The sequence below is a fragment of the Chiloscyllium plagiosum genome, chromosome 3, assembly GCF_004010195.1.
Source record: "Chiloscyllium plagiosum isolate BGI_BamShark_2017 chromosome 3, ASM401019v2, whole genome shotgun sequence".
Taxonomy (NCBI): Eukaryota; Metazoa; Chordata; class Chondrichthyes; order Orectolobiformes; family Hemiscylliidae; genus Chiloscyllium; species Chiloscyllium plagiosum.
In genome coordinates this window covers 31656375-31684276 of record NC_057712.1, presented here as the reverse complement: position 1 = coordinate 31684276, position 27902 = coordinate 31656375, and the positions used below count along the sequence as shown (strand labels likewise).

Sequence of the window (27902 nt, the reverse complement as noted above, 5' to 3'; positions counted from 1 at the left end):
GACCTCTCCGCCCCCACCCCCGTCTGGCCTATCACCCTCACCTTGACCTCTTTCCACCTATCACATTTCCGACGCCCCTCCCCCAAGTCCCTCCTCCCTACCTTTTATCTTAGCCTGCTGGACAAACTTTCCTCATTCCTGAAGAAGGGCTTATGCCCGAAACGTCGATTCTCCTGTTCCCTGGATGCTGCCTGATCTGCTGCGCTTTTCCAGCAACACATTTTCAGCCATTCGTAATGAGTCAATATTCAGAATGTACAAACAACAACACAGCATTGACAACTACAAGCTTGCTCTATCAATCAATTTGACCATTTCTGATCTGAAGATGAGTTACTTTTATTAACATTTGCTCCTTGTCCCTTATCTAATAACAATCTATTGCTATCAGTCTTAAATATTCACTTCTGATCTGCATTTTAATTTATCGCCAGCAGCTAATTGACTGCTTCACTTCTTCCATGGGTATGTCAGACACTCCATTCAGGAATGAATGTCATTTGTTTCTCATGGAAGTCATGACACCCGAAATAGTTTTCATTCATGAGGTTCCTATTGTGCAAATGGGAACAGTTATAATTCCCTTTAAGATGTCAGAAATTACAGCCTAGACTTTAAGAATCTGGATTAGTGGTGCTGGAAGAGCACAGCAGTTCAGGCAGCATCCAGGGAGCTTCGAAATCGACGTTTCGGGCAAAAGATGCTTCGAAGCTCCTTGGATGCTGCCTGATCTGCTGTGCTCTTCCAGCACGACTAATCCAGAATCTGGTTTCCAGCATCTGCAGTCATTGTTTTTACCTCTAGACTTTAAGAAGGTGAGTTTACAAGAGTCAGAGGTGGGATGAAGTATTGAACAAGAAATCTAAAAGTCCAGAGTTCCTGCCATGTTGCAGATCTATCTCCACAGGGTATGTTTACTGGACATGATGTGATTACTATCTGAATGTTAGTCTACTTGATGGTTTTGCCTTTCAGTTGGGCAGGGACCTCTTTAGGACAGGCTGCAGTTTGACCAGTGACCAATGAAGGGGAGTGGGGACGGGTGTCTCGACATAAGTTTGGACATTTGCATGGGGATGTGTTTAGTGGAAAGGAACTCGGGGAGTCAGAGGAAAGCACTCCTGATCCTCCTGACCCACAAGGAGTGCTGGAAAATCACTTACCTTCTCCCTGAAGCTGTCCTCGCCTCCCTTCAGCTGCTGGAGACACCTGGCCGGCCACAGTTAAACCTGTAAAACAGGTTAAATCAGAGGCTGCCAGCGTCATTAAGATATGTAGATGCCAAGCCACTTCCTGTGGGTTGGTTGGCTGTTCGTTCCCTGTTACCCTTTCTGTTAAACCCGGAAGCTGGCGGGTTGGAGAAGGGTTAGGATCGGGTTTGAGATTTTCTTAAATTTCAACCCCTGACCCAACCTCAGCCTGTCTGATTTTGGGTGATAAATTCAAACCCCTGGCAGGCATGCCACTAAATCCCCAGAAAGGAAAAATACCTTCAACATTTCAATACTCCTGTGGACTTTATAGTAGTCATAGTTTATATTCTATACTTCATAATCCGCTGAATTTTATATTTGCTTGTGTTCATAGATTGCGATCATGAATTCACTCTCGATGGGAGTTTTCCCTAACACTCCCTTCTCCAACCCCTTTCCACGGCTTTGTTGGGATCTGGCAACAATGAAATAACAACAAAGAGTTTTGACCAATCCACAAATCCTTGTCCTTCCCATCTTCACATCTCCGTCCTTTCCAGTGGTGTAGAACGTACAAGAGCACAGTCTCTGCTCAGTTTTTAAAACACCTGTTTCCCCTGAAGGACATTTCCAAATTGAAATTGTTGTGCTTAGAGAGAATGTTGCTTCTTTCTCTCAAAAGAACTTTCAATGTATTCTGAGCTTCCAAACAGAAACATTGGCTGCAACTAATTTTCCATGTATTTTTTGCTTCTTAGCTGTTCATCCTTATGGCAACATCAGGTCACAGGGGCATTTATTTGAACTTGATAATATTTTAGTGAAGAAACCAATTATCTTGCAGAAAACAGTAACATTCTACCATTCCAGGGATGTGTTCCTGGAACACACCATAATTGATGATTTTCGCAAATAGAAAACATGGTCTTATGCATGAGTACTGCTTAATTTTACTCTAGAATAAGCAAAGATAGACTTGCAGTCAGTAAAACAGTACACAGTTAATATTGAGCTGATGAGCAAAGTTGTGAAGGGAAAACATGTAAATGATGGCATTCTGCTGCATTCCCTAATCTATTTGGTATTAAAGAATGCATTGCACAAAAATACATCGACATTTTCTAAAGCACATGGCTCATCACATTTTTTCAAAGGCAACTATAAAAGTGTCTAGCAATGAGAAGAAATTCAATTTAATCACTTGAGATGTTGTATATTTCTGTTGGAAGTCTAAGCTTAAACTATAAATGGGGAACAATTTCAAATGTCAAAATTTTCAAGTTTCTCTTAAAATCCATGTACAAATCAAATAATTTTTCTTTAAAATTCAACAGTTGACTCTCAAATGTAAGTCAATGCATTATTTATTTTGTATAAATCACTTTAGATCATGTAGCTGTTCTTCACTTCCTTTAATATTAATGATGGTTCACCAGTTGTAGAATAGTTCTCATTGCTAAGTTTGTCTCATGGTGGTGGAATGCATCACTGATACAAAAGACCATAAGACCAGGAGAAATGATACCCTGATTAAACAATGCACTGTGGGTTTGGAAATTGAAAGACAGATAAGAAAGTTAGACACGACACAGGAAGTGATTTAAATCTGTTCCAGTGCTATTTGAAAGAGAGTGGGGCATCTTAGAAATGCTGTTCTCCAGCATTGAAGATTGACAAGGGTGTGAGAAATAGCACTTGAGAAAAATGTTAAAGTTTGTTCAAGAGTTTCTTTGGGATTGCATTATCCTGCATATAGGACAGTGATTTCATTAAAATCCAATCAAATGGCCCCAAAATAGGCATTATCATTTTTTGGAGCACAGTCATAGCAAGGAGGAGGTATGAAGGGACTTGATTGAAAAAGGATTTGTTGTTTTAGTGAGTAAAGTAGCTTGGTCTGCTTAGATATCTAAGGTTTGATTGACCACTTGAGATAGACCCCAGCTTTTAGAATGTTTGACAACCAGTGTCATTATAACAAGGGTGTCACAGTGGCTCAGTAATTATCACTGATGTCACACAGTGCCAGGGAACAAGGTTTGATTCCAGCCCTGGGTGACTGTTTGTGTGGAGTTTGTACATTCGCCTCACACCTGCATGGGTTTCCTCCAGGTGCTCTGGTTTCCTCCCAAGTCCAAAGATGTGCAGGTTAGGTGGATAGGCTTTACTAAATTGCCCCATGGTGTCCAGGGATGTGCAGGTTCGGTGAATACGCTTTACTAAATTGCCCCATGGTGTCCAGGGATGTGTAGGTTCGGTAAATACGCTTTACTAAATTGCCCCATTGTGTCCTGGGATGTGCAGTTAGGTGGATATGCTTTACTAGATTGCCCCATGGTGTCCAAGGATGTGCAGGTTAGGTGGATTGGCTATGGTAAATTGTTTTATAATATCCAGAGATATACAGGCTCGGTGGATTAGCCAGTGTAAATGCACAGTTATAGGGACAGCGTAGGGGTCTGAGTCTGGGCGCGATGCTAATCAGAGGTCTGGTGTACACATAATGTGTCAAATGGCCTCTGTCTGCAGTTTTGGTTTCTATGTAGTCTTGCTTAGTAGTTTAATAAAGGTAATATGATGGTGTAATAGTGTGCAAGTTGTAGTGCTTCATGGATAACTCGGCCACACTCTTTCACCCAACTAAGGGATCTTACAATAATATTCCAAAAATCGCTGAAATATGTAGCCAAATTAAAGTAAAGATGGCAAAATATCCAAACACTTTTCTTACCTTGACAACTTGGCAATGGGCTGCTCCATTGGCCTGTAGAACGGCACTGTGCTCTTAACGCACCATGCAGTGAATATCCCGGATTACAGGTAAAGTTAACCACATCATTCAGATTGAATTGACTGCCATTAGTTTTGCCATGAGCTGGGTTGCCGGGGTGACCACATGTGATTGCTGAAACAATTAAGGTTGAGGTGGATAATGTGAACATAGAAGCTTGTAAAAGACTTTAGATGAACAATTCACCATTAAATATATTTTGAGTTTTCAGATTACTGTGTTAAGAGGTATTGTGTTCTATTATTTCAAACAAATTTTCATATTAGTACAATTAGTAAAATCATTGCTCACAAATAACTAAGAAATAGAAAATGTACTTGGAGCTATGGAGACATGAAATGGTCTGGCTGCGAAATGGAACAGATCTGGTGCAACTTGAGATCTCATGTCGTTTAAATTCTGCACAGATGTATTGTCTCTAAAGCTTGTCGAAGTCTTTTTTTAAAAAACCTGTTAAATGTCAGATTTATGTTGCGAACATATTGCAAATACTAATTTGATACTGGTATCTGTATTAAGATAGTGTAATCAATAGCACACAAGGTATTGCTGACTCTGCATTGACTTGGAGGTACTTTCCCCATGCTTCCACTTCTCGCCTTTGAACAACCACCAAACCATAAACAGTGGGCGGCACGGAGGCACATTGGTTAGCATTGTTGCCTCACAGCGCCAGAGACCCGGGTTCAATTCCCGCCTCAGGCGACTGACTGTGTGGAGTTTGCACGTTCTCCCCGTGTCTGCGTGGGTTTCCTCCGGGTGCTCCAGTTTCCTCCCACAGTCCAAAAGATGTGCAGGTCAGGTGAATTGGCCATGCTAAATTGCCCGTAGTGTTAGGTAAGGGTTAAATGTAGGGGTATGGGTGGGTTGTGCTTCGGCGGGTCGGTGTGGACTTGTTGGGCCGAAGGCCTGTTTCCACACTGTAATGTAATCTCATCTAATCTAAACAGATCATTGTCCACAGCAAATTGCCCAGTTTTCAGGTCAACAACATACAACCTTGTCACATTGGATCCTGCAAGACATGTCAGAGTATCGACACGGATACCACCATTACATGTGGGGACACCTCCCATTGTGTACATGGCAGGTACTCATGTGACTTGGCCAATGTTATCTATCTCATGCTACAAGCAAGGATGCCCTGAGGCATGGTACATTGATGAGACTGAGCAGAGGCTACGGCAACACATGAATGGACACCGCACAACAATCAAAAGACAGGAGTGTTCCCTCTCAGTCGGAGAACACTTCAGCACTCCGGGACATTTGACCTCAGACCATCCTTCAAGGCGGACTTCGGGACAGGCAACAACACAAAGTGGCCGAGCAGAGGCCGATAGCCCAGTTCGGCAGCCATGAGGATGGCCTCAACAGGGACCTTGGGTTTATGTCACACGACAGGTGACTCCACTGCCTGATCCATAGACACACACACTCCTACAGACCCATACACTCATGCAGACCCTCTCTCATACACAAGCTCTCTCTCATATACTCACACATATAGTCCCACACTCTCACGCACACATACACCCTCTTATAGATTATATCCCTTTACACTCACACACATACACACATTTTCTCACAGACGCCCCGCACACCTCTTATAGATTATATCCCTTTACACTCACACACATACACACATTTTCTCACAGACGCCCCGCACACAAATATAAATTTGCGGGGTGAATTTGTACTTGCAGAATTACATTCTATTTTGCTCAAAAACTAGATGAATCCATGTAAGATTCTGTAAATCATTTTTTTAGATTAGAATCAGTCTGAACATTGGGGTACAGACAGCCTCACACAGGGCACCTCACACTTTCAATGTATTATCTGGGCAAACATGGCACCTATTGTTAACGTTCACTTTAGAATGTAATATTAAGAAAGTTCTGCAATTTACATATAAAAGAACTGAAACCAACATGGCCATTCTAAAAAATGAGAGACTTAACAAATAATCCAGGTCTTTTTCAATATATAATTCCAGTTACATCACACAGTAAATGTTTGCTATAAATTCTGTGTCCTATGATCTTATACACCACAATCACTCTGATGAAGGAGCAGTGTTCCGAAAGCTAGTGCTTCCAAATAAATCTATTGGACTATAACCTGGTGTTGCATGATTTTTAACTTTGACTCTGCATTGTTCATATTCCAGATTGTACTTATTTAAACAAATTAATATTTGCTTTGGTCATTGATCTTGGAAACAGCAGTGACATTTTCAATGGTACTTAAAATAAAAAACTGTTTTAGCACCTCAGTATGAACAACAAATTACCTAAAACGCTTTGAAATGTCACAAGTTTTGTTCTTGTTTAAAAATAGGTTGTCATATTGCAGCCAGCATGAGATATAAAGGGTGAGACCAGATCCTTGAGGTGCTTGTTGATCACTCAGCATTAACACATCTAAATGGTTAATGCGATGCAGAATGATGCAGAACTGCACATTTCAATTCAATGTCGAAAGAAATTTGACCTGTGTTCAATTATCCAAACTTTAATTCTTCATTGTCTGGTCGCCCTGCTGTAGGAAGGATATTATTAAGCTGGCGAGGTTCAGAACAGATTTACCAGATGTTGCCAGGAATGGAGTGTTTGAGTTATAAGGAGAAGCTGGAACTTTTATCACTGGAGCGTAGGAGGTTAAGGGGCAACCTTATAAAGGTTTATAAAATCCATGAAGGGTATATAAACAGTGAATGGCAGGAGTTTTATTTCCCCTAGGATGGAGATTTCAAGATGAGAGGACAAAAATTTTAAAAAGGCAAGAGGGGCAATTTTTTTTAACACAGAATGTGATTTGTGTGTGGAATGAACTTCCAGAGGAAGTGGAGGATTTGGGCACAGTTACATCGTTTAAAAGACATTTGGATAAGTACATGAATAAGAAATGTTCAGAGGGGGATGGGCCGAGTGCAGGCAAGTGGGACGAGTTTAGTTTGGAATTATGGTCAGCGTGAACTGATTGTAGCAACTGTTTTTATGTTGTGTGACTCTATGACTATTATCAACATGTATCAGAGTATCAAAGAAATAATTTTGTCAGAAATTCATGAAAATTATGTTGAATACTTTTAAACTGTTGTAAAAGTGGACTATCACACACGTGTTTTAAATTGGTAATACAGAATTTTACATTTCTAAGCATTATACCCTCACATCTGAAGGGAGTCGCAAAACATTCGACATGCATGGGATTACTTTTAAAGTTGTGTCACTGTTTTAATGTGTTTCAGAGCCAAGTATTCCACCAAGTAGTCCATGTCTCAGTTACTGGTTTATTGTAAAGTCTACAGAAAAGCAGACTTTTTTGGAGAGTGTCTATTCATGATTGTATTGATTGATTTTCTATGTTGCCAAAAGTGAGTGGACACAGAAGATTGGAGATTTTTTCCAAGAATGAGCCCGAGGTTTTCAAGCAATCTAATGCACGTTATGAACTGGTCCTTTAATTAAATGAGCTGACACTACACAAGGACCCTTCAAAAACTTGAATACTGTAAATGGTGTCAATGAATAGCTTTAGATGTTTGTTGCATCATAAAATCCTCACAGTATGGAGGCAAACCATTTAGCTCATCAAGTCCCCACCTCCTCTCAGAAGAGCATCCCACCCAGAACCACCCCCCCGCCATCCCTGCATTTCTCATGACTAATTCACCTCACCTACAGATCCCTGAACACTTTGGGCACTTTACATGGCCAATCCACCTAACCTGCACATCTTTGGACTGTGGCAGAAAACCAGGTCACCTGGAGGTAACCCAGATAGACACATGCAAGCATGCGCAAACTCCGCATAGATTGAGGCTGGAATGAAACTCAGGACCCTGGTGCTGAGAGGAGTAGTGTTAACCACTGAGCTACCGTGCTGCCCCATTAGGGAATCAAACAGATGGGAACAGATCAAACTATTCTGCTATTGGAGAAACTTAATAGCTTATTGCTTGAGAATGAAAGATTTTAGCCCTTCAGCATGAGAGCTGACAAAGATATAAAGTACCAGTGGACTATAAACCAAACCTCTACCTTCTGTCCTTCATTGGATTTGTCTATCAATTTTTGAAGAAATTCTTGCAAGCACAATAATGGGCAAAAATAATTTTTTTAGCCTAACTACAAGCTCTACATGTATATAATGAAATCATTCCAAAAATTAATCATTATTTCCTTTTATTATTGAGTGTAAGATTTCAAGAAGTCACATGCATCAGCAAGGACAAATGATGACAGTCTAATAACATGGAAACCTGCCTTTGAAATTTCAGAAATATCTGTTTGAGTTGAACTACACAAGTCTTTAGAATAATGGAAATCCACAAAATGGGCTGTCAGTTCCTTTTGTGTTATCTCCCAAGACTAGTTTAATCTTTAAATGGGAGTGAGGAAGAGGCCTACTCTGCCATTTAATTAGGTCATGACTGATTTTCCCAACCCTGATAATCTTTCAGTCCTTTATGTACCAAGAATCTATCCAATCCTATTGTAAAAAATTTCAAAACAACCCACTTCCACCAAACAGTCAGGAAGAGAGCTCCAATAGCTCATGACCCTCTGCAGTAGAACAAAACAATTCATCTCTGCTTTAAATGGGCGACACTGTCCTTGTAAAAAGTGAGCCATAGTTCTTGGTTCTGCTATAACAGTAAATATCCTCTCCAGACCAATCCATCCTCATAAGAAAACCTGATCACTCAGGATATTAAACTGGTACACTTGCTCCGAACTGCTCTGAATGCAATCTATTTATTGAATAAGGTGACCAACCATGCATGGTACTCAAAATATATTCCCAGCAATATCCTGCGTAACTGAAGAATAACCTCCAAGTTTTATATTCAATTTCCCCCACTATAAATAATACCGTTGTGTTAACTTTGCTAATTACTTGCTGTTCCTGCATCGCTGACCTTGTGATTCATACATGAGGGCAACTAGATCCCGAGAGAAAGTGAGGACTGTAGACACTCGAGAATGTGGTTCTGGTGAAGGGCTTTTGCCCGAAACATCGATTCTCCTGCTCCTCAGATGCTGCCTGACCTGTTGTGCTTTTCCAGCACCACACTCTCAACCAGATCCCTCTTGCAGTCTCTCACCACTTAGTTAATATCCAAATCATTCTTCCTGCTAAAATGGACAGTAAAATGTTTTCCAACATTATCGTCCATTTGCAACATCTTTGTCCACTCAATCTCTGTCTATATTTTTTTGCAGCCTCCTTAAGTCGTCTTCACAACTTAATTATCTACCTGTCCTTGTGCCATCAGCAAATGTGGCAAACCCACTTTCCATCTCTTCGTTCAAATAATTTATATAAATTGTAAACAGTTAAAAGTCCCAGCACTGATATCTGAAAAAGACCTATTTATGCTGACTGTCTGCTTCTTGTTAGACAGTCAATCTTCGATCTGTGTCAATATGATAACTTCACCCCATCCCATTTTAACTTTAACTCTGGGAAATAGTTCAATGATTTTAATTTGAATTGGCAATGTGGTGTACATCCATCCAGCCATCTAATTTTATTCTCAGCAATGAAACGTAAAATCCGAAAAGGCTGTAATTCAATGGGCGTTATGATTCACTCACATTGGCATTATACCACTACCAGAAGTTAAATTCATTTCTGGAACTTTTGAGTTAGGTGATTGTCAAACCAGCTAAGAGATATAAAACAGAACTATTTTCAGGCATTGATTAACAGTACGTCAGGCATTCTGACTAATACTAGTCTTGTGAACACTCACTTGGCATAAAAATGCATTTCTAATAGAGCAAAAAGGGAAAGATTTCGAAAAGCAGGCAAAAATAACTTTCACCACAGCAAAGAAATGATACTTACGAACACAGACTGCTGGTTGTCCTGACCAATTATGGTCCTGTTGGCAAATTCTCACTGAGGAGCCAACGAGACGGAAACCTGGATTGCACTGATAGACAACGGTGTCACGGTAACTAAAGCCATCTCCACTGATGTGGCCGTTTACAATTGGATCTGGAGAGCCACAGTGACCAGCTGAATTAGAGAGCAAAGAATGGAAAGCAGGTAAGACAACAGCCATACCATTTCAACATAAGCAACATCTTACTCAAATGAAATGCTGAGAAACATGGACTACTTTTATAAGAAATGAGGAAACATGGAAAAATACAATAATTCCAGGAGACCATCTGAAAAAGTATAGACATCTATTTCTCGAATTACATCATGGCAGACAGTAGCTCCATTATGATGAAAAAGTAAAATGCATGTCTGTTCTCATTGCATATCTTTTGGATAGCTCAGGTATCCATTTGGAGAGCTGAGATACCCCTATGAATACGATTTCAGGACACTTTCAGAGTTGTTGGGAAGGTGGGAGGGCTGTATAACTTGTTCTTTGGGAATGAGGGTCAGAGGTTCTTTCAGGAAGGTGTCAAGTACCCACTGAGGTTTTTAACAGCAGAGGATATTCCGCATAAGAGGAGCATATACCCCTTGGAACTGTCCAACTTGTAAAGACTGGTCAAAAAGTGTCAAGAAGTAAAAAAACCACAGACTATAGCCTAAAATTTAGAACTTTAAGTAATAGGACTTTTTTTTTCTATGAATATAGGTACCTGTGGATAAGCAATGAGTTAGTTTGGTAGGTGGTGAGGAAAAGGATGGTGAGTGGAATGGGCACTAAACTGGCATAGGGTTATGAGGGGTCGTAACATTAGGTTACATGGGTGGGTCATCTGGAGTGTCTTGGGTTGAGGGGTTGTGATGGAGGTGTGATGGGAAAGGGCTGGCGAATGTTTGCTCTTTTTGGAGATAAGATATCTCTTGGGTTGAGGTAAAACACCCTGTAGGACATGCAAAGGTATGTTTATGCATAAAAAATGCATAAACATATTGGGACTGCTCAAGTTGTCAAAGCAACATTCAAGAAAAATCCTAATTTTAAAATTATGTTTGTTTACAAAGAACTACTATAGGAATACTGATGAAAGACAAATTTCTATTTGCATAATAGACAGTTTCATTGGTTATTAAATTAAAATGTTTGTTTTCATAACGGATTAGTTGAAACAATTTCAATGTTTTTTCGATAATTGGGAGTGCTTTTCTTTTCAATTGTGACATCACAGGGATGGGTAAGCGACACGATATGCTATTAATTGGTCATGGAGGCTGTGAAAGCAGATGGCTGCTTCGTGTCTCAATCTTTATTTTTACGACAGCGCTTGAGCCCTGAAGCATGCTTTCCATACAGCCCTACCCAGATTCAGGGAATTGGGAGTCCTAGTTAGCTTAGAATTAGTCATTGGGAATAGGATCCATTATGGGTGTCTAGAAATAAATTACCATACTTCTCAAATTTGAAAATATACATTGATGCAATGGATATAAAAGAGAGAACAGAAAATAGTAACTTCTCCCAAATACACCAGCCATTGTGGCATCATAAAACGAAATGTAACATTAAGTCATGCAATGTGAAATGTTGTTTAAGTTGGAGACTGAGTCAGCTTAATCGTGATCGTCAGTCCACAGTGGAGGCAATTGTCTGATTTCATGCTCCTGGCAGGACATCTCCCCTGCTCACTGTATAATGGAAAGTCAGATGTGTGTTCTGATCATTTCTCACTATTTAAATCAATACCCAGGGGTTATGCAGTATGTGCACCTACCTTTCCAGCATGGGGTATCAGTAGCAAGATTAGAGTGGTGCTGGAAAAGCACAGCAGGTCAGGCAGCATCCGAGGAGCAGGAAAATCAATGTTTCGGGCAAAAGCGCTTCATCAGGAATCATTGACCTTCTGTGCTTTTCCAGCACCATTCTAATCTTGACTTTAATCTCCAGTATCTGCAGTACCCACTTGCACCTGGGTTATCAGTGAGCTAGCTTCTCTGCTCAAGGCACTGAATGGGAATATGACATTTTGAAAAACATAATTATGGGCTGCAAAAGTTCAGAAGGAACAACATTTATTTTGATATTAGTGATCCACTCTACTGTCCTAGTTCAGGTTCAGTGTGGGCTCACTGTACTACATTTACCTGAGTAAAAGTTGGTCTTAAGTAAACGTTGACGCATGACTTTTGGCCAAAAGAATCCTTAATTTTTCATTTACCTCAATTCATTATTGATTAACTCATTCAACTCTCCTGCATCAAGGCTTCGGTCAAAAAGTGGAACCATCAACCAGGCCTTCCCATTCTTTCTCATTCCCTGACCACCCCCTCCAAACAGCACTGAAACAGGGCCATCATTGCTGCCACTCTGTGTATGTCTCCATGTGTGTGTTTCTGAATGTGTGTGTGTGTTTCTGAATGCATGTGTGTGTGTGCGGATTCTTTTCAGAGACGTAGCTGCATTAGAATGATTACTTACGAAGGATGGTACAAAAAATGGGTGATTTTGAAATTTTGGCAAGAAGACACGAATGCTATGATGACAGAGGTACCATTGCAACTAGAGGGGCAATGAGTTAACCATCAAACATCAAATTGAGGGTGGCAGGTGGTTTAGTGATTAACACTGCTGCCTCACAGAGCGAGGGACCTGGATTCGATTCTATCCTTGGATGTCGAGGGAGCTGATAGACTGGTGGTATTATTGCTGGACTCTTAATTCAGAGACACAGGCAATGTTCTGGGGACCTGGATTTGAATTCCACCAGGGTAGATGGCAGAATTTGAATTCAATAAAGTTCTGGAAATAAAGATCCAATGATAACAATGAAACCATTACTGACCATCAGCAAAGCCCATCTGGTTTACTCATGCCCTTTATGGAAGGACATCTGCCATCCACACCCGGTCTGGCCTACATGTGACTCCAGAGCCACAGCAATGTGGTTGACTCTTAACTGCCCTCTGGGCAATAAATGCTGGCCTAGCCAGCAATGCTCTCGTCTGGTGAATGAATAAAAAGAAACATTACTGCATGATGAGGAAAGTCAGATTATGGAACAGGGTGTATCTCCTTGACAGAACCCCTTAATAAAAAGGGAGAGAGTGTGAATGAAAGACAGATAGTGAATAAACATGTGGATTCTTTTGACAACTGTGTTGGGCAGATGTATTTTAATAAAAGTTAATCTCTCAGCAACATACTGTGTAAAAATTGAGCCTCTTAGGGAATGAATTTCAAACATTTTCAAGCATGTCAGTGAAGATATTTCTCCTCATCTCAGTTCTAAATGATCACCCCTAAACCTGAGGCTCCTCCCTCTCATGCTTGAGGCTCCTCAGTCAGAGGAAGCTTACTCTCAGATTTCACCCTGGTTGGGCCTCTTTAGAACCATGTATGTTTTTTACGCAAGTACTTTTCTTCTTCAGAGAATATAGTTCCATGTCCTCAGCCAATTATCATAGGTTAACTCTTTCAACCCAATCATCAAGATAGTGAATTTTCATTGTATTCACTTCAGTGCAAGAACATCTGACATACGTTGAAGAATCAATGCCCAATAGGAACAATATTCAAATATCCCAACAACATTTCACTTAGAGACAGCATGGTGGCTCAGTGGTTCGCACTGTTGCCTCTAAGCACTCTGGACCTGGGTTTGATTTCAATCTCAGGCAACAATCTTTGCGGAGTTTGCACATTCTCCCTGTGTCTGTGTGGGTTTCCTCAGGGTGTTCTGGTTTCCTCCCACAGTCCAAAGATGTGCAGGTCAGGTGAATTGGCTATTCTGAATTGCCCAATGTGTTCAGGGATATGTAGGCGAGGTGCATTGTCTATGGGAAATGCAGGGTTACAGGAACAGGGTAGCGGGGTGTGTCTGAGTGGGTGCTTTTTGGAGGGTCAGTGTAAACTGATAGACCGAATGGCCTGCTTCCACGCTGTAGGGATTCTACGATTATTACATCCATGACAGAGAATAAGACTTCTATCTTATTATTTTGAGCCTAACGAAAATATTTCTCTCAAAGCTGGAAGGCCAATATTTTTACTTAGTGCATTACTTTATTTTTTATTTATTTCTATATCATTATATCAATGATATGGAGGAGCCAGTGTTGAACTGGGGTGGACAAAGTTAAAAATCACACAACACCAGGTTATAGCCGAACAGGTTTATTTGGAAGCACTAACTTTCAAAGCGCTGCTCCTTCATCAGGTGGTTTGTGTGAAGGAGCAGTGCTTCGAAAGCTAGTGCTTCCAAATAAACCTGTTGGATTATAACTTGGTGTTATGTGATTTTTAACTTTGTCCATTATATCAAGTTATACAGAATTTCAAGAGCAGTTTGGCTCGAGTTTTCAAATGCAACATACAAGTGTTATAGGATTCACTTGATATACTTCAGCTACAGGTCTCAATTGTCTAAGGTACATACCCAAGCATCTGGTTTCCATTCCACTCCACAGTCCATTTACTTGGCACTCTCGAACGTGAGATCCAGCCAGTGTGTACCCAGTGTTACAAGTAAAGATTGCAGTCGCCCCATATGTCTGCAGTGTTCCAATCCTGTTACCATTTGGTGGGGAAGGAAGATCTCCACATGAGACAACTGGTTTAAAAAAGAAGTCACAGAATTAAGACTGGAAGTAGGCCATTCAATCAATTAAGTCAGCTCCATCATTCAATGAGATCACGTCTGATGCAGATAATAACAATTCACTTTGGGAAAAAAACAAGCCCTCGTCACTCTTACCACTGAAGGAAAAAAAGTTTCTGATTATGCTCTCTTACACAATTATTAAATTTCACCTTAACCTTCCCTCATCTAAACAGAATGATTCCAGTTTCTATGGTCTTTTCACTTAACAGTAGTCACTCTCCCTTGCATCATTCAAGTAAATCTCAAAAGCACACTCTCCAAGGCTTTGACATACTTTGGCATACAAATGAGACATTTAATTCCTTTTTGTGCATTAAGTTTATGTCAAGTCATGCAATTTAAAATATGAAAAGCTCTGCCACAAATTTGGCAGCTCTAACTATGTATGTGCTTCATAGAAATCTCAGTTCAATGCACATGCAGTAGAAAATCCTTTAAAAATTAGCATTAAAATAGCTGTTTACTTCTAAGTAATAGTTGAAGCAGATTTTGTCATTGGCCAGATAAGCATTTCTGCATTAAACATAGGAGTCACACATGCGGATCCTGCAGAACCTTTGACAAACCTTTCTTTGAAGGAATTGCCTGGGAAATTAAAGATTCCACTGGGTAAATGCCCTGCACCTAGAACCCTCCAAAAGTATTCAGTTAAATCAGAGAATTCATAGACAAACACTGCAGTAAATATTCAAATGTAAGTAGATATTCGGGAGGTTAGGTTTTAGGGTGGATAAAGAATTGAGCTGGAAGAAGCACAGCAGGTCAGGTAGCATCAGAGGAGGAGGAGACTTGACATTTCGGGTCAGAATCTTTCAGCAGTAAGGTGAGCAGCCTACTTTTGTGGCACACTAACCCCTACTCACTGCCACACTCACTGAGTCCAGAAGAAAGGTTCCAACTTGAAATGTCAACTCCCCTCCTTTTCTTATGTTGCCTGACCTGCTGGGCTTTTCCCAGCTTAATTCTTTAGCCACTCTGACTCTCCAGAATCTGCAGTTCTCAATACTTCAAAAGTTGGATTTTATAAAATCTGATATAACTCCTGAGTAATGATTTGACTGAACATCCAATATAACTCATACACCTCTTCTAGACCTCCACATTACATAAACCCTGATCTTACAACCCTGTTTCCCTCAGGATCCAAAATCATCTCCCATCCCTAGACGTGGTGACCCCTGCAAATGGACAATGTACCTGAAACCTCCTCCCCTGAATCCAATAGTGACCTGACCTGACCTCTGTTCTGTTCCCCTTGAGCACAACATACCACCTTATCCCCACCCCTCCACTTCCCATCCCAGATATCTTCCAGCAACAATAAACAGTCCAATACGTAACAGGCCTCCACTATTTAGTGCCCATCTTACCCATCTGCTATCCAAATGGTACTTTCCTCATTCCCACTGGACAACCTACTTTTGTGGCACAGTAACCACTATTCACCTGCCACTTTTACCTCACACTTACATTTGTAGGCTTTGTCAAAGTGGTCACCTGTAATGCTGTGCATCTCTATGCCACAGAAAGTAGCAACTGATTGCAGTGAAAAAGGAGATATAATTCCCTGTCCTCTAACTACTCTGCACTATGAGAGACCTGTTCAAATTTAAAGTATATTCTCCGCATGTTTGAAGAAACCTGGATTAGAATCTCTTGTCTGAAATGTGGATCACTTTCATTATGTATAATAGTTGTGTCTGCGCTTCCTCTGAAAATGTGGCCCAAATAATTTCCAATTGCACGATAACTATAAAGAAAAATCAAAGGCACTTGCTCTTACTTTTGCAATTTGCTTTCTCATTGGACCCACTCCATGTGCTGTTTGCGTGACACTGTATGACCTTGCTGCCCCTCAAGTAATAACCAGGTTTACAGCTTAACATGACTTTGTTTCCATATTCATTCATTGACCCATGAACGAGCCGCTTGACAACGTCTTTTGAAAGAATGGTTTCAATAGGAGGACATGACACAGCTGTGAGGGAAAAATAAATACAAATAAAAGGTGATCCATTATTATGATATTCAACACATAATTAACTCTACAAAGTCAACATTTACAGTGACATTTTATTGTTGCCATTTTATGTTTTCTCATATATTGTAATGATAAGAACACATCAATCAGACTGACAGGAGAGACTGTGGGAGAAAGAACTGGATTAAATTGAAATCCTCAAGGGTCTAAATTAGTCCTATTAAGACTCTCTTTAGACACTTTCTTTCTTCAATTGTGACAGGTTTTTATGGCAGCAATTTTAAAAAGCTTTCTCCAAGGTGGAGGGCAAGGACTTAATTCTTGACCAAGGTCATTTAGGTTTTTGATTGACCTGTTTCATTGCAAAGACATATCTTTTTTTTATTTTTCTCCCATTTTTGATTGTAGAATAAAATGGAAAAGTGACTCTTTTAATAAAGGATTGTGCAAGGGCTTGCTCACCTTTTGAAAATAAATTCCCAGCATTCATTGTCAATGCTGTTTATACTGTTGCTTCTTCGAGCAGTGGGGGCAAGCTATTGCAGATAGATGGTACAAAGTAAGATTCAACCAACAATAAAGAGCTGACTGGTGTGTGGAACAGTGGCTACTTGTCAACAATATGTATTTGTTTATCAGGTAGCTATTCATCTTGTGGGTGGGAACAATACAGCCAGAAACCTTCAGACCTCTGTAAGGAGAATTGGTGCCCAGTATATGCTGGTGGTATGCAGATATCTAAAGCCTGAAGATAACCATTTTTTTTCCTTCACCAGTTGCTGTAAGCTGTGGCTTTTAATCTATAAGATAAAGACTTTATAATTTGTGAACGAGATACTCTACCTCACACAAAGAAGTTAAAACCACCCAGAGAAGACACAGATCAATAAGACTAAACCATGACAATTAAAAGGATCATCTCAGCAGATACAGAAAACTGGTCTGTATTTTGTTAACCTGAATCTAAAATGATAGGTCAACTGGGGAATTCTGCATTCTTTGATAAAACCTTTAACTTTTGAGATGACTCAGAGAATAGTAGGGTTTGATTTTTGGTACACTAACCCAGTGAGGCATGACACCATTAAATATTAAATCTATCTTTGGAAAATACTGATACTGTCACACATTACATAATTGTTCCATTATATTTCTTCAGCAAGCATCAAGTAATTTGCAACAAAACCTACAACAACAACTATAAGTCAAAAAACAAAAATCAAATGTACTTGACATTTACAAGGGTGACCTTAGAGGTTTATAAAACAATAAGGGGCAGGGATAGAGTAAATTGACAAGGTCTTTTCGCTGGGTTGGGGGAGTCCAGAACTAGAGGGCATAGGTTTAGGGTGGGAGGGGAAAATTTAAAAGGGACCCAACGGGCAACTTTTTCACGCAGATAGTGGTACGTGTATGAAATGAGCTGCCAGAGGAAATGGCGGAGGCTGGTACAATTGCAATATTTAAAAGGCATCTGGATGGGTATATGAATAGGAAGGGTTGACATGAATATTGGTCAAATGTTGGTAAATGGGATTAGATTAATTTAGGATATCTGGTCAGCATGGACGAGTTGTACAGAAAGGTCTGTTTCCATGCTGTACATCTCTATGACTTTATGATGAGGACCTGATTTCTTCTGGCACACATCTGTGACCACTGGCTTGGTAGATATTGAGTGGTGTTGTCTTTGTAATGTCTCAAATGACCTCATATTCATCTATGAAGTGCCGAAGGGTCTGTAAAGAATATAGTCTCCAGTCATTATGCATAATGGAGTTTAAAGCAGCAAAACATTGCATTTGTTTTTCACAGTAAAAATGAACCTGGTTGATAGATTCATAAAGTCATATAGCATGGAAACTGACCCTTTGGTCCAACTTGTCAGCACCGACCAGACATCTCAATCTGACATGGTCCCATTTACCTCTAAACCCTTCCTTTTCATATTCCTATCCAGATGTCTTTTAAATGTTGTAATTCTACCAGCCTCCACCACCTCTGCTGGCAGCTCATTCCATACACACACCACCCTACACATGAAAACTTATCCCTCAGGTCCTTCTTAAATCTTTTCCCTCTGACCTTAAACCTATGTCCTCTAGTTTTGGATTTCCCCAACCTCGGAAAAAGACCTTGGCTATTCACCCTATTCATGACCCTTGTGATTTTATAAACCTCAATAAGATTACCTCTCAGCCTCCAACATTCCAAGGAAAAAAGCCTGAGCCTATTTATCCTCCACTGTAACTCAAACCCTCCAGTCCCAGCATCATCCTTGTGAATCGTTTCTGCACCTGTCAAGTTTAACAGCATCCATCCTGTAGAGTGGCAACCAGAATTGTACACAGTATTCTAAAAGTGGCCTTACCAATATCCTGACTTATGTTCTGAAAAATGAAGGCAAGCATGCCAAATGTCTTCTTCACCTCCCTCATGACATGTGATTCTACTTACAAGGAAGAATGGACCTGCAACCTAAGATCTCTTTGATTGGTAACACTCCCCAGCGTCCTACCATTAACTGTATAAGTCCTGCTCTGGTTTGCCTTATCAAAGTGCAATTCTTCGCATTTAATTAAAATAAGTTCACCAATACCTTGTCACCTGGTTCTATAAACAATAAGGTGTCATGGCAACACACAGATCAGGAACACGCAGGTTCAGTTTCCAAAGTGCATTACTCACATTTACATTGGATGCCAAAATTGGATGCTGTGACCAAGGAAGGTGAAATATTGCCCAGAATCTCTGTCACTATTCACTCGACATGTGTGAATGTTGACTAGCGACAGAACCAAGTTCAACAACAAGACTTTTTTTCCCTAAAATATGTCTAAAATTACTGGAGGAATGATTAGATTAGATTGGATTACTTACAGTGTGGAAACAGGCCCTTCGGCCCAACAAGTCCACACCGACCCGCCAAAGCGCACCCACCCAGACCCATTCCCCTACATTTACCCCTGTACCTAACACTACAGGCAATTTAGCATGGCCAATTCACCTAACCTGCACATTTTTGGACTGTGGGAGGAAACCGGAGCACCCGGAGGAAGCCCACGCAGACACGGGGAGAATGTGCAAACTCCACACAGTCGGTCGCCTGAGGCGGGAATTGAACCCGGGTCTCTGGCGCTGTGAGGCAGCAGTGCTAACCACTGTGCCACCGTGCCGCCCACTAATAAGTTCACCAATACCTTGAGGGCATGAGGAACAGAAATAAACGAGTACCCACAGTACCAGAGGCAAGCACACATGATGTACAACAGGAATGGCTAAATCAGTAAGCCATTCTTTATGAAGCAATTTGTCACTGCCCTTAATGCACCGAGAGAGAGATTCCTTCATACATATCTGAAAAGACATCACCAATTTCAGACTGGAGAAGAAAAGGAGAAATAGCAAATACAGGTCGTTCTGCTATAACACAATAGCTGCGTGCTCCTGCGACCCTGCTTTATAGAAATTGCTATACCCGTTCAGTAGAAAGTTCGCGTTATCCAAATAGCAGTCACAATCTGCCAATTGCATTATAGCTGATTCATAGTAACGAAATGCGCGTTATACCAGAATGACAAGTAAAAGTCTATATTCTGTCAATGAGAATGGGGGAAACAAATTTCAGCCATTATATGAAATTGGGTAACCACTTTGGAACACTGGCATCTTCGAAACTGAAAGTTGTATTCTTTATTCTGAGGGAAATTCAAGTGGACTCTTGATCAATGCTGACAACAGTCACAAGATAATCAGACATTTGCGAAGAAGTACTGAAACATGATTAAGATCTATTCAGACAACACCAAAGTGGTTATATCTGTAAAATGTTTTTCTGTGCTATAATTTAAGCCATTTGTTCTAAAGACATGAGGGGACTGAAAAAGTCTATTAAAGAACAATTTGCAGAAGCAATCTAAAATGTAAGCATAACTCAAAAGATAATTAAGTAGTAAATATTCAGACAATGAACACAAAAAGACAGCAGCAAGCACTGGCAATAGCAGTAGCCTAGGGGAGAGCTCACCTAAAGGTAAATCCCTTGTGAGGTCATGTGAGGAATGCAGAGAGGAGGAATTGCTGGCTCACAAGGAGTTTTCTGAGTGGTTAGAAGGTCTGCCAAAGGGCTTAAGATTATTTGTAACAAGCTAACTAGAGTTATTTAAAGAAATAAGAGAAGGTTAATGGGAACAATTGTGATAATGTGACAAATATAGACTTCCAAAATATATTTGATACAGTGCCACACAACAGATTTTTCAGCAAAGTTACATCTCGTGGAATGGAAAAGGAAAATAGCAGCATAGATATGGAATTAGCAGAGCAATAGAAACATGAGAAATGGTTAATGGGTGCTATTAGGCAAGGGGAACAGTTTTAACTTGTTTGCCGTGGGTTAATATTGGAACACTTGTTTTTACAATCATATTAATGACATGATCAGGGCATAATTTCACAAGTTGCAGACAAAACTAGGAAGAATTGTGATCTGTTAAGAGGGTAGTGTTGGATTTCCCAATGGGCATAGATAAGTTGGTGGAATGGGCAGTCAGGTGGCAAATGAAGTTCTGTGCGGAAAAATGTGAAGTTTGTTGTTTTGATAGGAAGAACATGGAGAGACAATATAATTCAATGGTTACATCCAAAGGGAGAGTAGGGGCAGAGGAACATGTGTGTAAATGTACATAAATAATTGAAGGTAGCATGGCAGGTACAGAGTATGTCATTCCTGAGGAAGGGCTAATGCCCGAAACGTCGATTCTCCTGTTCCCTAGATGCTGCCTGACCTGCTGCGCTTTTCCAGCAACACATTTCCATCTCTGATCTCCAGCATCTGCAGACCTCACTTTCTCCACAGAGTATGTTTAATAAAGTATAAAATATTCTCAGCTTTAAATAGTGAGATAAAGTACAACAGCAAGGCAGTTATGTCGAATTTCTATAAATCACTGATTTATCTTTAGTCAGAGTACAGAATCCAATTCTGGGCAACGTACTTGAGGGGTGATTGAACAACATGAGAAATATTGCAGAAAAGAATGGTTCCGGAAACGTGCAGTTACAAAGATAGATTGGAGAGCCTTTGTTTAGAGACAGGAGGCTGAGAGGAGATGTGCAGAGGCATTCAAAACCATCAGGGATCAGACCGCAGTAAGTAGGGAGAACCTGTTCTCACTTGTGATGGCACTGAGAAAGAGAGGGCTCAGATTTAAAATATTCAGTGAAGAAAATAAACCTGGGAAGGAAATTATACTCCACAATCACCTAGTAAAGGAGTAGCACTCTGAAAGCTAGTGCTTCCAAATAAACCTGTTGGATTATAACTTGGTGTTGTGTGATTTTTAACTTTGTCCACTCCAGTCCAACACCAGCACCTCCAAATCATGACAGAAACCTGGCTATTATATGCTTTTTTGGGGGGGATGTGGGCATTGCTGTCAAGTCATTTGTTCTTATCCCAAGTTGCCCTTGAATTGACTGGCTCTCAATGCAATTTCAGAAGACAATTAAAAGTGAGACACATTGCTCTGGATCTGGAGTCACAGTTAGGCCAGACAAATTAAGACAACAGGTTTCCATCTTTACAGATCTCAATGCAGCAGATAGGTCTTCATGGCAATTAGCAATGGCCACATGACAGAAAATGTTTTCATGCCACAGGTCATTAAGCTCTGCAGAGTACTGCCTGGGTTTGTGTTGGTGGCAGGATCAATTGAAGCTTTTACAAGGAAATGATGTTATCTGAAAAGGAAGTATTACAGAAGAAAAGACAGGGGAATGACAGCAGGGAGAATACTCATTCAAAGAGCCAGTGCAAACCTGATGGGCAAAATGGTCTCCTACTGCAACATAAAAATGCTGTGATTCCACAATGTGGCTGGAGTTCAAATGAGTCAGTTTCCAGCCTGCTCGATGTCTTCTCGCATAACAACACCCTTTAACAGCCACCTGAAAAATTGCTGTAACTAAACACTCAATGGAAATTCATGCTTGTACAAACTGCAACTTCCATGCAAGTTCAAGTTGCTGTCAAGCTTGGAGACAAACTGTTGAATAAAATGGAGAGCCACTCCCAAGGCACACACTCATCTTCTGCAGTTTGCTCACCAACAGATCAATGGATTTTATGATACCCAAACTCACAGGAATGTCAGTTGTATATTGCAAGTGGTACACATTGCTGTTTCATTAGCATGTCAGCATGCTTCAATGTTATCCAGCTTTCACATTCATACATCTCTCCTTTCTCTCCAAGCAGGAGAGAGCACTGAACACAGGGAGAAGCTGAGAATGAGTTCTTCAGTCACATCCGTCTTGACAGCTACAAAGGAGCTGGTTTTGGAGATAAGCTGGATCTCCACATGCATGGCCTTTAGAGAACTACAGGGTGCCAGAATTAAATATATTTCACAGCAACATGAAGAACAACACTCACTTGCATTGACGTGGTGTCACCATCCATTAAAACATGATCTACAAAATGAAAGCTTTTAACAGCCTCACTTTGACAGTTCTAATTCACATTTTATTTATCCCAGAGATCTTGTGATTATTCAGTCAGTGGTGTCTTCAGAAGAAACCATTCATTTTGAAGGTCGGTGGGACCATCAAGCTGGAGAGATAATGCAAGAGAGGAAGAGTAGGTCATGGAGGCAGGTACAGCAATGGCGAGTCGTTGGCAGATGTGTCAGCTCGTGTTAGTATTTCCAGCTCGATCATATACAATTCAAAAAGGGATTGAAGGGATTTGCCTGTGGCATGAGTGCTATGATATTTTAGGCTTTGTGGTAATTTTATGTGAATAGAAACAGTAGCCAGTTGTATGAGGCGTGATGCCCATTACATCAGTGAGTGAGACACCCAGATAAAAATCATTAACAAGGATAATTTTCTGCAGATCAAAACTGCCAATATATGCCTGAAACCTGAAGGATAGCTGCTATCTTCAATAATGATGATGATATCACAACATATGTCTGTTTTGACGAACAAGAACTTGCAGATATTTTGTTAGTATCAGCTGCATTCCATTGCGGATTTGTTAGTCACCCTACTTAGACACATGATGCTTTGAGCATCATGCTATTAAACTGACCATTGACAATGGAGTACCGAATTCAATCCACTCTTCCACAGCTATGGATGTTCCAGTGAAAATTCTCTCTATTCTGCTCATCAGGCTGACAGGTCGTCATTTTTACACTACATTTGAGTTTTCTTTCCGTCCAAAGAACATCACGACCTTCCTTTGAAGGCTTGGTTGGAGTAAAGGTACTTGCAAGCACTCTATTCACGGAGTCCCAAACATGTTGATTAATGATCCGGTCTACTTTCATGCAACTTGCAACAAACCATGAGATCACCGATGCTACTTGACTATCTCTTGATGATGACTGGTGCAGAATTCGCAGCTTCGTCATTTCCAAGTTACATGTCACACCATACTGAGTTAAGATTTGAATACTACAGGCACCTTGCTTTTACATATGCTCCATGAGCCACTCTCATTGCAGGCTATGGTGAATGCTCAAAACCTATACACCTCATTTCTTCAAACCCAGCAAATGGAACAGTCATCATTTTCTACAATAATGGTGTAGCCAACCACGTAAACTCAAAACCTACAGTGGGTCCTTCAGTATTGTCCCAATTATTGAGTTTGGGACCAGTCTCTGAGCTCTCTCCCTGATGTGGGGGTATTGACATGTGATGCAAACTTTTTGTCTTTATTGCCTGCTCCAGGCTTGCAGCCTGCAGCCCATGTCCTATAGCACTGGCTTTGGCATGCCCAGCCAGCTGTCTAATTGGGATCACTGGTTCTGTGCACTCAGTGCTTTGAGACACTCAACTAATCACTGACACCTTTTGAACCATCTAGTGGAGCTCAGATTTCATTACAAATGACTTGGAGGTAGACCATACTGATTTGGAATTATATCACCATTCCTCTACTGTCCCTGGGTTGAAAACCCAGAGATCCCTCTCTAACAGTATTGTTCACCTAAACCAAATTGTCTGCAGCAGTTCAAGAAGAAAGCTCACAATGAATTTCTCAATGGTAATTAGGAATGAACAATAAATACTGGACCAGTGAGTGAAGACCAAACCCTTATATTTTCTTTCTTAAAAAAAATGAATATCAGTAGTTTCAGAATAGTCCATCGCTGAGTGAAAGATGTTTTTCTAAAGCAGACTGCTTGTTAGAAATCCAATGTATTTGTCTGGATTGCCTTATGTCAAGATATCTTGTTTATTACATTGGTGGTGCATTCTTTCTTCATTTGCAACTCCATATTAATGCAAAGAAATTCTATCCATATATTCACCTTTTTTTGACATTGTTTGTGAAGGGAAAACCAGTAAAGCCTGAACGTAAAGGAACTTGTCCAAACTGGAGTTCCATGGTACAGTATTAAAGATGAATTCAGATTAATTCCACTTTTTCCAGGTTTAGGGAGCAGCTGAAACTGCCATCTCCACCTTAAGCTCCTGTCCCTCTAAAATACAATGTGCTTCTCCCACGCTTCTTCTTTTCTTTGCACCAAGTTTTATCAGGAGCCACAGAGCACCATCAATGTGGAAATGGCTATGGAAGGCTGACCCCGAGGAGTCTGAGTCACATTTCCAGTGATAACTGGTACTCATGTGGCTCATGTGCTTCACCTTCTTTGGGTATCTCTGGTAGATTCCCTCAATGGTGCCATTAGCCACAACCTTTGACAGTAGCCCTTGTCTCCAAGGAGTTATCCACTGACTCTGCTTTGAAGCGTAAATGTCTGTGGAAGACCTGACTGTGCAGCATGACTACAATCTCCCTGGTTATCTTGCAGCACTATCTCAATGGTTGCAGACCCACTGACCACTGACAGACTGCAATCGTTTTACTTTATGAATGTTTCTGGATAATTCAAAGCTGTCTTTGTTGTGGAAAAGGTGGTAGTCAGCAGATTATTGGCAGCTTCCTCACAAGTCAGCAGTCTCTAGTGTTTTAACCTACTACCTATACAGAAATCCAGTACATCAAGTTAAACTATCATGTGAATGAACCAATTAAATAGCATTAATAGTCTATCTATTGCAAAGGATTGTGGTCATATACTAGACATACCTGTGATCTAAACAGTCGAAAAATGGATTAAGATTTTGAGAATTTTATTTGAAGAGTGAAGTGAGTTTATTGAAATTGCTAGGGGTGGGATGTGGAGTTGGTGGGAGTCATTAGGTTTTGCAGAGGTAACAGCTGGAGAAGTGCTGCCATTGTGGAGTTAAACAGAGCACAAGAACATGTCATTGTAAGTCGGACCAAGGGAAGAGAAACAAGTGTAAACTGACTGGAATAAAGCTCAATATAATTATTTCTCAGACAGAATTAATAGTCTGCTGCCAGATCAGCTTGCAGTATAATTGAACAAGTTCAAAACAGTTAATGTACCATAGCCAATTAGTCTACAATCTCAACATTTTACTTTCCACGTGCTTGATACAAGGATAAATAAATGAAATAGAGACTTGCATTTATGTAGCAACTTGTAAGATATCATGATGTCCCCAAAGTGCTTATGAGAAGCCTAATGGAAATCATGATTATGTATGAACAAAACAACTGAACCAACACAGCCTCATCAAACTGAAGGACTGCAGAAGAATCATTTAATTTTACGGTGAACATATTTGACAATATCCCCTCCAGCTAAGGAACAATTTAAGAAAAACTGCTCCACTGAATGTACCAAGGTCAGAAAAGTTAGCACTTTAATGAAGAAATCTGTTACCTCTTGTCTGCTGAATTATGGAGAAGATAGTTGTCACATAAGAGCAATAAATCATGTCAAAGATGATTGGAAATAGATGCAAATGCAGCAAAGTAAAGCAGAAAACCTTGTGCAGTAATTCATTTTATTAGGCAGCACTTGTGTATCTTTATTGTGTAACTGCATTTTCTACAACTTAATCGAATCTGAAGTGCAAAAGTATGAGTTGAATGCCTTTCAATTCAAATGATTCATTCCTCTACAAAACTTGCTACTCAAATATAGAACTGATAAATAGAATTCATGTTAGATAGCAACCAGAGGCCATCGTTTAAAACATAATAGAAAAGAGTGCTGCAAAGCCACTGAAAGGACAAAATACTATGGATGTAGAACATCAGGGAAAAAAAACAAAATTGCTGGAAATTCTCAGCAAATCAGTTAAAATCTGTGGAGAGGAACAATTTGAAGGTTTTAAGTCATTATGACCATCAGATTCATCAATGGTTCAGTTGTATTGAAAGAGAGGAAGAGGAGGGAAACAGCAGTAGTAGTAAGGGATTTGTTAGATGAAGGAAGAGACAGGAATTTCTGTGGCTAAGGATGTGACCCCAGGAAGGTATGTAACCTCCTCAGTGCGAGGGTCCTAGATGTCATGGAAGAGGCTACTAGACATTGATTGTGGCCCATATTAGTACGCAAAAAAGGGATTGAGGCCCTGAAAATAATCTGTAGCAGGCTGGAAGGAGATTGAAAAGCAGAACACAGGGACTGTTCCTCACGCTAGTGAGCATAGAAATAAAACTGAGAGATTGGAGAGCGTAGGATTTCTGAGTCATGGATTAATGAAAGGGAAATTAGGCTGGACAGATTTATTGGAGTTTTTCAGGATAATGGAGAACCAGTGGATATACTTGGATTTTCAGAAGACTTTTGATAAAGTACCACACAGGTTAGAAAATCAAATTAGACAGAGCACATGGGATTGGGGGAAAGTACAGATATGGATTGTGAATTTATTAGCGGGTAGATAGCAGAGTGTAGGAATAAATAGACCATTCTCAGGGTGGCAGACTGTAACTAGCGAGATAGTACTCAGTTCACCACTGTTCAAATGAATCCAAATCAATGATTTGGATGTGGGGGCCAATTGCAATATAATCTAATTTATTGGTGACACCAAACTGGGTGGAAGTATGAACTGTGATAGTGATGGGAGTAGGTGTCAAGACAACTTGAACAGGATAAATGAATTAGATGGGTTGGAAAGTGCAGACATCGCAAGGGGCCCAAATATTCTTTTTCATGAGTCACTTAAAGTTGGCATGCAGGTGCAGCCAGTAATCAGGAAGTCAAATCAAGAGTAAAGATATCTCGCTGCAGTTGTATATAGCTTTAGCGATGCCTCACATAGTGTACAATTTTGGTACCCTTATCCAAGGAAGTATAAACTTACTGAAAAGGGAGTACAACAGAGGTTCACCAGATTAATTTCATGGATGGCTGGATTGTCATCCAAGGAGATATTGAGAAAACTCCATCTGTGCTTCCTAGAGTTTCAAAGAACAGGGTGTGGCCTCATGGAAACTTACAAAGTTCTTATAGTGTGAGACAGGAGTCTAA

The 27902-nt window shown here is 40.3% G+C and overlaps 1 protein-coding gene across 1 annotated transcript in view; it reads right to left on the bottom strand.

The window, feature by feature from the left end:
* LOC122548600 (CUB and sushi domain-containing protein 1-like) overlaps window positions 1-27902 on the bottom strand; it is a 2366391-nt gene that overhangs the window by 140326 nt on the left and 2198163 nt on the right. The window contains exons 52-56 of the mRNA XM_043687435.1: window positions 16330-16524; window positions 14322-14495; window positions 9847-10020; window positions 3925-4098; window positions 1164-1229 (exon numbers count right to left, since the gene is read on the bottom strand). Of these exons, the coding sequence (XP_043543370.1) occupies window positions 1164-1229; window positions 3925-4098; window positions 9847-10020; window positions 14322-14495; window positions 16330-16524 (783 nt within the window). The remainder of the gene's footprint in view (window positions 1-1163; window positions 1230-3924; window positions 4099-9846; window positions 10021-14321; window positions 14496-16329; window positions 16525-27902) is intronic.